Here is an 11,535-nt window from a genome sequence, read left to right on the forward strand (position 1 = left end):
GCCAGCATCACTCCGCAGCACGCTGGCGCTAGTAGTGATGCGTTCAAGGACGCTCGGAATTTATAGTTTTTGGCGAGAAAATGGCTGGAGATCATTGCTCTGTTGTGTTGTTGTGAATGTTGCTGCTTGTATACTGTTTATTTCCCATTTGAACTTGTTTTAACGTAGTTAACTATTCACACCTTTACTGTCTATATATTCTATGTTTATCTGTCTATATTCATTGAATTATTGTGTTTTAATATCCACTATTCACTGTACTTCTGTATTGTAGAAACCAAACATCAAACCACACATCTAACCCCGAACATCAAGCAAATAAAGAGTGATAAGCAAAGCTGACGTCCTCCTTTGTTCTGGCCGGACAACCTGAGAAGATTAGGGAAATATATATCCAGAAATTATACAGTCCTTCAGAGGTCGCAAGATTGGGTCTCCTTCCCAACGCCTCATTTACACCATTGTTTTTGTATTCTTTGTTGAGTGTTTGATGTTTGTGTTGCACCGAACCGCCAGGACAAGTTCTTACGTCCGTGAATCCTGTTCATTGACAAATGGCAATAAACTTTATTCTGATTCTGAGATGACAGACTTTGATCTGGTTTATGGTTCATATCTTCGTAATTACTTAACACTACTGACACTGTTCAACATGACTTTGTTCTATTATTTATTTGATTGTTTTGATTAATCATGTTTATTATATCACTGTTTTACTGTTATTAAAACACGCACACACACACAATTTTGTACATCTACAATGTAAGAGTTCATTATCTGTCACCCACGTTTGCCTTGTGTGTCTTGCTTAAAAAAAAACATATTTCTTTCTAAATCAGTATCACCCATAGAGTTACTGCCTACAGGCCCCAGAAGAAGAATGTAACCTAATCCTTCAATGATCACATCAAATTGTGAATGAATGTTCTGACCAGAATAACCAGTGTCATAGTTTCATAATAGTTTATTACAACAATGTCAGCAGCATTTTTCTGACAAATAAGAAAACACTCCAAAGATTTAAAGTTGGACAGGTTAGTTTGTATGGAAATAATGACAATAAAAAATAAGTTTGAATGTGCCAGCTGGACCCTCGAGGCACACAACAAACAGCATCAACTTCAAATCAGTTCACAAACTTAATAATATTCTAGTCTAGCCACACTCCATACAATCAAGTATCCTTACATTTGATTTATAAAGTATATTTTCTTTTGCAGTAAATATACAGCAGAAATAATATGCAGCAGTTTCTCAACAAAACAAAAAAATCACATTTTCTCTCACAAACCATCTACTGATTTTATTTAGCACACAGCAAACCATGCAAACCAACCGGAACATCAGTCTTCAGTCTACCACAGCAAACCCGCGCACAGCTCTTAAATCTAACCTCCATTTTCATGATCAAATAATTGACATAAGTTTAAAATCTACATATGGGCTTTCAATCGAAAATTGAAGATTGAAGATGAAGTCTGGTGATATCTCTATTGCACTTTTTGGCAAGTATTTCAGTTTAATTCAAAAGGAAATACATACTATTCCAAACAATCAGAAACATAAGTGTAGCAGTACAAAAAGAAGCGCTTAATTTAGTATTTGATGTAAAATAAAACCAGCAACATCTGTTAAAATGTAGTTTTCGGTTCCTTCAGTAAAAAACGAGGACGGTCATAAAACGAAGCATCAAATTCAATCCTTCAAATCCACACAGTTGCACCTGACATAAACTTCTACACACTAGGCCCTGAGTTTGTCCTTCACGTTCCTCCCACAGCAGCGTTCAGTGTTCTCTCCTGAGGTGAGCTTGTGCTTCGTGGACCAGGCGTGGCGTCCTGCAGTAGCGTGGCCTCATGTCCTCACAGCCGAGCGGAGGAGAGGAGCGCCTGAGGACGTCTCGGTGGTGGACGGCGAGTACGAGGTTGGAGAAACAGACGACTGGCCTGTGATGACAACAAAGGTATTAAGGTTTTGATTATGACAAAGTGAAGTTGTGCAGAAAATGTCTTCATCGTGGCACTTGGGCGTGTCTAGGGATGTCGCGATATCAAATGTTAGTGTTACGATTATTGTGAGAAAAAACATCACCATTTAACGATTATTCACCATGATTGAGACTGTGACCAAACAACAGTCTTTACATTTTTAATTTTCCTTTAATTGTCATGGTCTAACACATACTATTACGATATTGAACTCTGAAAAACTAAATAAAGTTAAATGTGACAAAAAAAACCCTCAAAAACATTAAAAAAAACTAAAAAAATAAAATAAAAAAAAATTCTGTCTATTTTTGTCCTGTATATTTAACCAAAAAAAATACTTAAATTTGCTTCTAAAATTATCACAATTATTATTTTTGGGTTCTTACGGTTCTATTGTGACCTGAATAATCACGATCATCGATAAACCTGATGATCTCGACATCCCTTGGCGTGTCTAAATTCATTCTGGGTGAATAAGAGGCACATTGTATTGTATTACCTTTTGAATAAACCCTTTTCATTGCATTCAAAACACGCTCATAACACCTGAAACCCATTCACAACTTTACATATTAGCATTTAGCGTTTGTGAATTTTCTTCCTGAAGACGTGAGACAGGCCTCTGCTCTATGTTCAAATCTAGGCTAAAAACTGTTTTTTTCTTTAGCTGTTGACTGAAAGTATATTTTTACTTACGCTCTTCATAATAAAATGATTGGTCTACATTCGAGAGATCAAGCTCAGAGAGTGACGCCTGTGTAGGGCTGCAATGATTACTCGAGTAAACAGAGTAATTCGATTACAAAAAAGCTTTTGAGCCTTTGTGTCTTCGCCCCGTCATTGTGGACTTTCTGTTTCAGTCCTCTGAGCTCTTTCACACAACAAACTCTGCTTCCCAGTCACATGCATGAGTTTAAAATACTCTGTTGTGCTTTGAAACAGCCAAGACATCCATGGAAACCGCACGAGGACCGCGAGTATGAAACAGAAAGTCCACGATGACGGGGCGAAGACACAGAGGCTAAAGTGAACAGCACACGGGACTAATGCTGCAAACAGTCTGGTGACAAGTTAATTAGTCCTTTATATATATATTATTTGTATAGAAAACAGAACAGTTTGGACCGGCGAAGTGAAATGTTGCTGTTTTTGGGACAAACTTATGTGAAATTAAGAATACAATGTGTCATTTTAAGCAGAAACTCCATATTTGTTATAAATATACACATATATGAACTAAAACATTGATTAAAACAATGATTTAATATGTTTTTAAAGTTTACGAATGTACAAAACATTTTACCGATTACTCAATTAATCGAAGAAAAGAATGGATAGATTACTCGATTACTAAAATAATTGCCTGTGTCGAGCGTTCACTGTGTGTCACTTTAAGTAAAGCCACCCCACAAACACATCTACTGTGTCATTGTGTCAGAAGCTGAAGCTGAAGCTGCAGCACGGGCTTCAAGTCTGTCCCTGTCTCTGTTTTCTAAAGGATCATGGGTGATAAACAACTAAATCATTTTCACATTCACTTGGAGTCACTATATCACTTATTATTACAGCCTAATTCATTGCACAATAGGCTGTTATTTGTTTTAATTCCCAAGGTCAAGTACATTCTTACAAACTTATCTTTTATTTGTTGGTTTTCAGAGCGCAGCTAGAGTCAACGTGTCTACATAAGACGCAGTACTTTTTTATGACCACCAGATGCTGCAATAGAGTCCAACACAGTGTCAACAGTGTGGCTCCACCAACACTACTATTTTACTGCTTTCACAAACTTTCAAACTGAATTAAAACCATAACAATGTGAAATTTCAACAACTGTCACGGGGCAAGTCAAAATACAACCAAAGAGACAGAATATTTTGTCTTTTGCAGAGGATTGGCTGATTATATCAGTCATTAGTGAGATACATCGAAATGCTTCAAAAAAAAGGAGGAAAAAAAGTGATATTTGCATTTCCATTGGACACAGGCGACACATGAAAATTCAAACAAATATAAGGAAAATCAGTCAGAATAAACAGCATAACTGCAGCGCTCTATAAACCTCACCACAGTGCATGGGCACACACACCTCACCACAGTGCATGGGCACACACACCTCACCACAGTGCATGGGCACACACACCTCACCACAGTGCATGGGCACACCTCACCACAGAGCATGGGCACACCTCACCACAGTGCATGGGCACACCTCACCACAGAGCATGGGCACACCTCACCACAGAGCATGGGCACACCTCACCACAGAGCACGGGCACACCTCACCACAGAGCACGGGCACACCTCACCACAGAGCACGGGCACACCTCACCACAGAGCATGGGCACACCTCACCACAGAGCATGGGCACACCTCACCACAGTGCATGGGCACACCTCACCACAATGCATGGGCACACCTCACCACAGAGCACGGGCACACCTCACCACAGAGCACGGGCACACCTCACCACAGAGCACGGGCACACCTCACCACAGTGCACGGGCACACCTCACCACAGAGCACGGGCACACCTCACCACAGAGCACGGGCACACCTCACCACAGTGCACGGGCACACCTCACCACAGTGCATGGGCACACCTCACCACAGTGCATGGGCACACCTCACCACAATGCATGGGCACACCTCACCACAGAGCACGGGCACACCTCACCACAGAGCACGGGCACACCTCACCACAGTACACGGGCACACCTCACCACAGAGCACGGGCACACCTCACCACAGAGCACAGGCACACCTCACCACAGAGCATGGGCACACTTCACCACAGTGCATGGGCACACCTCACCACAGTGCATGGGCACACCTCACCACAGTGCACGGGCACACCTCACCACAGTGCATGGGCACACCTCACCACAGAGCACGGGCACACCTCACCACAGTGCATGGGCACACGTAGCTGTTCGTGTTAACTGAGTGGAGCTGAATGTGATAATAGCTCTCACCTTCCGTGTTCCTCCACATCTGCCTGGCGTACTTATCGGACGAGGTCAGTTCAGATATTTGAATATGTGGGTTGGATTTGTAGTCGTCTTAAAGAAACAGTAATTACAGTGTTACTTCACAGCACAGTACACATTATACATGCATGTATATAAATATATACCAACAGTTTATCATTGAGCACAAAGGTTCATTACAGGAGATGGACCCAGGCCCACCACTGTGAATTATACCCTAAAGTAGTGGTCCTCAATGTGGGGGTCGGTGTCCCCAGTGAGATGAGTTCATGATGTAATGTAATCTATTTTGTAATTGAAAACAATATGTTTTTGTGCAATTAGTCCAGATAACATAATAAACTACTAAAACATATACAAATAAACCTATTTTTATTGTAACAGCTCTGCTTTTTGTTTGTTTACAAGGATCTTATTGGGATTTTGGCTGTTGTTTATCAAGTACATTGAACACCAGACCAAGAACATTCTTATATCACAGTTGCACCGTGTCAACACTTTGCTCCATGTTTGTGGAGCAAAACAGACCTGTTGAATTAAATGATTTTATGCCTTTTAATGCATTCAACTCAGTCGTTAAAGACTATCCACAGTGTCGGCGCTCTTGATTAGCATTTGATTTTATTCCATATTATGTGTATTTTTTACTGATTGTTTTATTGACATTTTTGTTAGATAATATGTTTGTCATGTATGTGTTTTCTATTCAACAGGGTACTCTTTTTACCAGTATAAATAAATATACACTGGACTCTATAAAAAAAGAAAGCTAGAACCACCGCATGACAAATAAAGCGTTACCAATGAAAAGTTCATCAAATAACTCCAATGTAATATTATTCAAAGTATAAATCATATAAAAATAAGAGTCAAATGCCACATACTGTTGTTGCTGAATGAGCTGGAGCCACTTTCCTTCATGGTCTCGTGGCCGCTGTCAGACAGGGTCCTCTCCCTCTTGGAGAGGTGGGGCTTCTTCTTGCTCTTGCGGGTGCTGATGCGGATGATGCCCCGCACCAGGCGACACTCGGCCTCCTGCTCGTCCATCTGGTGCTCCTCGGCCAGGGAGTTGATCAGGTGGTGGATGTCCTTGGTCTTCCTCAGAAAAATCGAGTCTGTGGTGCAGCGGGCCAGCTCCTCGATCTGATACTCCGAGTACAACTCTAGCAGCTTCTTAGTGATGAGCGAGTCCACATTCTCCACGTCCTCCTGGTCCCAGTCGTCAAACACCATGGACTGATGCAGAGAGGACTGGCTGAAGTGTGTGACCGCTCCAGTGGAGGACACGCACGATGACAGGGGCCTCGGCTCATCCGTGTACACGATGGACTCTTCTACTCTGACCCCACCAATGTGCACATCGTTCAGCCAGTCCTTTCCATCCGCCTCCTCCTCCTCCGCGCTTTCTTTTGTCTTGGCGTTTCTGAGACTTATCTTCTCCGGCTCATCGGGGGAGCTCTCACTGGGAGCGAAGCAGGGAGCGAGGGTGGAGCTCCGGCAGAAGCGGTACAGGCCACAGGTGAGCACGGTGCAGAAGACGCTGCGGCAGTGTTTAGGCGAGGCGCACGGGTTGCAGCTCGGTGACGCAGAGGACTCGGCAGAACCAGGGACGAAGCCGAGGGTCTCACACTTGTTGCCGTTGGCGTCCCTTGGGTCGGCCTTGTGTGTGAACTTAGGTTGTTGGGTGTAAGGTAAGGTTTCAACGGGATCCACGCAGCGCTCCTCGTAGGACGACCTCTGGCTGCTGCTGTGGCTGAGGCCCTGCCTGGAGACGCCCGGCCTGGAGCACCTCACACCAGCAGCCGAACTGCTCACTGACATGGCTCTGGACAAAACACAACAGACGCCTTAACAACTCTTGTCTGAAACACTTTTTGTACGATTGAAGTTAGACGTTTCATGAATATTTTGTCTTATAGATTTGCTCAGAAGTTTCAAATACAAGGGCTAAATTGACTGTATTATTGTCAAGCTTGACATTTTACAAGTACGTTTTGAAAAAGTAAACAATGGATAAGATATTCCTTTATTGTCCACACATGGGGAAATTTCCTTGTTGCAACGCATGTAGATACAGAGGAAAAGTACAGATAACTTATAGGAAGTATTAAGCTATAGCATATTGTGCAGAACTACCGTAGTAACAGATTTAGACATATGCTGCTAGATCTACGGTATTTTAGGAAATATTACTTACTTTATTTTATGAAAGCTGATTGTTAATTTGTAACAAAAGCAGAAAAGTTGCTATGGCCTGAGGGCAGTAAACACAGGCCATCAGGCTGTGCAGGCTGTGCTGCAGGTGGCATGAAAAGCAGACTGGCTGGTTCCACCACTCCATTGAAAATAAGGGTTTTTAGAGGGGGAAAAACGTATGTTGTAATAGAATTTTTTCAATGATAGAAATGAATTGTTGACACTTTAACTTTTCAAACGTTTATAGAACTGCGCTGTTCCGCACAGTGACGTCACGGTGGCAGGTCAGGACTGTTTACACTCAGCTACTTGTTCTGCATTGTTGATCAAACACAAGAAATGTCAAGGAGAAGACAAAAGGCCTGCTGTGTTTGGAGCCATGTCACCGACACTTTGCTGCACACAATGTTTATGAGTAGTATCCTACGCTTTTAGACTTTCTACGCCCTTTAAGAGTTATATTATTTTCACTTTCACGGCGACATGTCATTGTTGCTCTTCCTCCATTAGAGGACCTACCTATTTGTGACCAAACGTGACACACGTCAAACAGCTGTCCCACACCGCGGACGCACTGCTCTTCGGGCGGACACAGGCTGATTAATCCATCCTCGGTTCTGACAGAAATCTATCTGCGAACAACACTTTGACCAAACTTCTGGACCTAAATCCGCGCTACCTGAGCGTCAAGGTGGAGATAGCGCACCAGGTAGTGGAGACGTCCACTTCCGCCGTCACACAAAAACACTTTTCAAATTAAAACGCAGTGTGCAAGAAAGCAACGTAGCATTACTGGCGATTATTAGGCCACTTCCAGAGAGAAGTTTTATCATAAGGCCACTTCCAGAGAGAAGTTTTATCATAAGGCCACTTCCAGAGAGAAGTTTTATCATAAGGCCACTTCCAGAGAGAACTTTTATTATAAAGGCACTTCCAGAGAGAAGTTTTATTATAAGGCCACTTCCAGACGACCACTTCCAGTGAGAAGTTTTATTATAAGGCCACTTCCAGACGACCACTTCCAGAGAGAAGTTTTATTATAAAGGCCACTTCCAGAGAGAAGTTTCATTGCAGGCTTGTATTGTAGGCTACTCAGACTGCCGAAACGTGAATAGATTATTACAGTCTCATTGAGTTGCTTGTTTTAGGTGACATGCAGGGCCGGCCCAGCCTATAAGCGAACTAAGCAGCCGCGTAGGGCCCCGAGGCTTTAAAAGGGCCCCCAATCTGGCAACCCGTCTTATGCGAAGTGCAAGCGCAGCGTGCGCAAACTAGTGTAGTAGCGCTGCTGGCGCGGCAGCGCACACAGCGGTAACATAACGCACAAACCGCATTTATTTGTAATGACAATCTGGCAACCAAGACACCAAACCTGCGCTGATTGGTCAACTTCATTGTGCGCGAGGAGCTCGAGAGCAAAACATAAACACAACACAACGTGGTCCTCATGTCCAGAGGAATATATCCCCCCGATGCCGAAAAACGAAAGAAGAAACTTCTTGACGATGTAAAGAAACTGCAAACTCAACAACACTCTCCAGGTATTGAACTTCTCTTACAAAGAGACGGTTAATGCTGCTGTTTGAAACAACACGATTCTGTCACGTTAGTTCGCTCAGGCTGGAGGCGAAGAGAGCTCTGCCCCGCGCACAATATGTGTCTGAATGAAAGATAATAAGCTTCACATTTACACCAGCCCGTGTCAGCTGCAGGTGAGGCCGGGGAGGGGCGTCTATGCCCCGGGTCACGAAGAGGCGGAGATCGGGTCCGGACGAGCACCGTCTCGTCCAGAACCTCTGACGTGAGACTTTGGAGTGAACAGTGTGCGGCGCCTGTCCCGGGCCCCTGTCCCGGGCCCCCTGTCTCGGGCCCCGGCGGCCCCTGCCCCGGGCCCCTGTCCCGGGCCCCTGTGCAGCCTCACTTAGAGATGAGCGGGTTTGAGTTTGCGTCCCTCTCTCTCACATCACCATGTGTGAGATCAATCGTGACTCGTGATGTCTGTTTGACTTTGACTTCTTAAAGTGCAATGAGAGGAACGTAAAGGTTTATGCACGTGAGGTCCATCAGCCAATCACATCGCAGCATTGTTTCATGCAGGAGTCCAGTGTGTGATGTTCTGATCAGAACAAACATTTATATTGTAATTCACTTTTAATAGAGCAATAAAACATTTCAATTTATTTAAAAAGCATCATTAGACTATTTGTTATAAATTATAATAAATTGATAGTGAAACATAACCAGACACATTAAAATTACATCTGTTATAGAATAATACTATATATTTTTATATAAAAGTGGCAAAGTTGCAGAAACACAGTCTCTTCACTATAGCTAGGTTTGGACCTTCACTTCTCGTTCTGTTCATTCTCTGGGAATTAACATTTTTGCACTGTGTAGCTTTATGAGTGTTATCAAGCAATGCTTATGCCATTTGTTTAATTTAATATAACTTGTTTTGTCACTTTGGCAAGAAGGAACAGTTGGGAGCAGTAAAAGATAAATTAGTAAGGATAACTATTAATTTTACATTTTCAGTTAAAATGAATCAATTTGACCATAATTATTTTTCATAGCCAATATTGTATTGAGTAATTAAGTACACTAATGTATTAATAACTGGCTTTAGTCACTTTCTCCTGGCACAGTTTCATCACATCATCATTTTATAGCATTACAACCTCAACATTTTACTCTTACTTTATCCGGCTGGACCACATTAAAATGCACCAGAAGACCCAAAAAGGTCTGAAAATCTCTGGCCCCCAGACCCCCCTGTTCATTAATTTAAACTGCTAATGTGGCTGTAGACCCTTAACGCCCACAAATCCACCCAAAAACATATCTGGGATGTGTGTTATTTGTACAGGGAGTAGAGGTGATGTCAGCGGAATACCAAGTTGCATTGTGGGATTTAAGTTATCAATATTTGAGCTTGTGAGGTGTTGAGAATAAACTAACTGGATGCCCTGGAGTTTTGGTGCACTTTGTTTGCGTTGAAGAAAGTTCCCATATGTGAATTGTTCACTGACAATGGCAAAAAAACTGATTCTGATGACGTGGTGAGGGGCCCCCAAAAATGTTTTCGCTTAGGGCCCCCTGAAGGCTTGGGCCGGCCCTGGTGACATGAACATCGATTGGTTGTCCAAATCTTCTGACAGTCTGAAAAACTATTGTAATGAATTAAACCTCACACAACTTATTACTGCTCCCTGACCCTAAAGGTACACTTAAAGCAACATTACTGGACATTATCTTAAGCGACAAGCCTCAGAATGACCAATGTAGTGGTGTCTTTCCTCTTGATTTTAGTGACCACTGTCCTATTGGGTGTGCCCAAAACACCAATTGAATTAAATCCAAATCAAGTATAATTGTTAAAAGGTCCTATAAGCGTTTTAATGAACAAGCATTTCTGTCTGATCTGTACTATAGTAACATTGGTTTTACCACGAGTATTACAGAGCCCCACACAGCACTGGACTTTTTCATTAAAACATTTAATGATGTTGAAGATACAGGGTCAAAAATAAGAATAATCCCTGGTTCTGTCCAGACATCACTGCATTATCTCGAGAGCGTGACAAAGCAGAAGCCAGGGCAACCAAATCATCAGTAGATTGGCAGCAGTTTTGTCATTATCGAAGTAAATATGTCTCTACTGTTCGTAAAGCCAAGACATCTTACTACGTCAAAACTTTCACGGAATCACAGGGTAATCCTGTAAAAAAAATGGTTAAATCCTTATTGCAAAATTCGACTCCCTTATACCCAAATTAAATTATTAAAGTTTCAATCAGCTTGACGTAAAAAAAAAGATAATTGTGATGCATTTAATTAGCACTTTGCTGACTCTCTAATATTTTTGATGCTATTGCTCCATCTGATGCTGTTACTCCATGAGAATAGACCGGATGATCAAACATTTTCCCTTAAGCCCTTTACACAGTATGAAGTATTCAATATTTTTCTCTCTATAGATCCAAAAAAGTCCACTGCCAACACCCTCAAAACCTAGGTTACTTTCGTTATCAGTCTAATAGTAAATTGTTTAACTCATGTTTTTAATCTCACAATTCACACTGAATAGAATAGAATGTCATAGAATTACATATGGAAAACTGCATACAGGAAAATAATTTGAATAATTTCCGTCCAATCTCAAAACTCTTGGAGAAGCTAATAAGTAACCAGGTGCGTGCTTTCTTAACCAAATATTCTATTTTAAATAACTACCAGTCTGTATTTAGACAGGGCATAGCACCATTACAGCTGCTAACAAAGTTATACATTATATTGCTACTGCATTGGACAATCACGAAGAACGTGCTGCTGTTTTGTTGATTTGTCAAAGTCCTTTG

The 11,535-nt window shown here is 42.1% G+C and overlaps 1 protein-coding gene across 2 annotated transcripts; it reads right to left on the minus strand.

The window, feature by feature from the left end:
- Positions 1-1,456: 1,456 nt before the first annotated feature.
- Positions 1,457-7,892, minus strand: kdf1b (keratinocyte differentiation factor 1b). Of its 2 annotated transcripts, none has more exons than XM_072447772.1 (4): positions 7,719-7,892; positions 5,863-6,803; positions 4,964-5,050; positions 1,457-1,946 (listed from the first exon to the last, which is right to left on the minus strand). In XM_072447772.1, the coding sequence occupies exons 2-4, from the start codon at positions 6,797-6,799 to the stop codon at positions 1,855-1,857; spliced, it is 1,116 nt and encodes a 371-aa protein (XP_072303873.1). In that variant the 5' UTR covers positions 6,800-6,803; positions 7,719-7,892; the 3' UTR covers positions 1,457-1,854. The 2 variants fall into 2 exon arrangements, with proteins under 2 accessions (XP_072303873.1, XP_072303872.1); XM_072447771.1 differs by having other exon boundaries at positions 7,694-7,892.
- Positions 7,893-11,535: the final 3,643 nt, after the last annotated feature.

The sequence above is a fragment of the Eucyclogobius newberryi genome, unplaced genomic scaffold (genome assembly GCF_026437365.1).
Source record: "Eucyclogobius newberryi isolate DKJ021-1_F unplaced genomic scaffold, fEucNew1.0.hap1 SCAF_16, whole genome shotgun sequence".
Taxonomy (NCBI): Eukaryota; Metazoa; Chordata; class Actinopteri; order Gobiiformes; family Gobiidae; genus Eucyclogobius; species Eucyclogobius newberryi.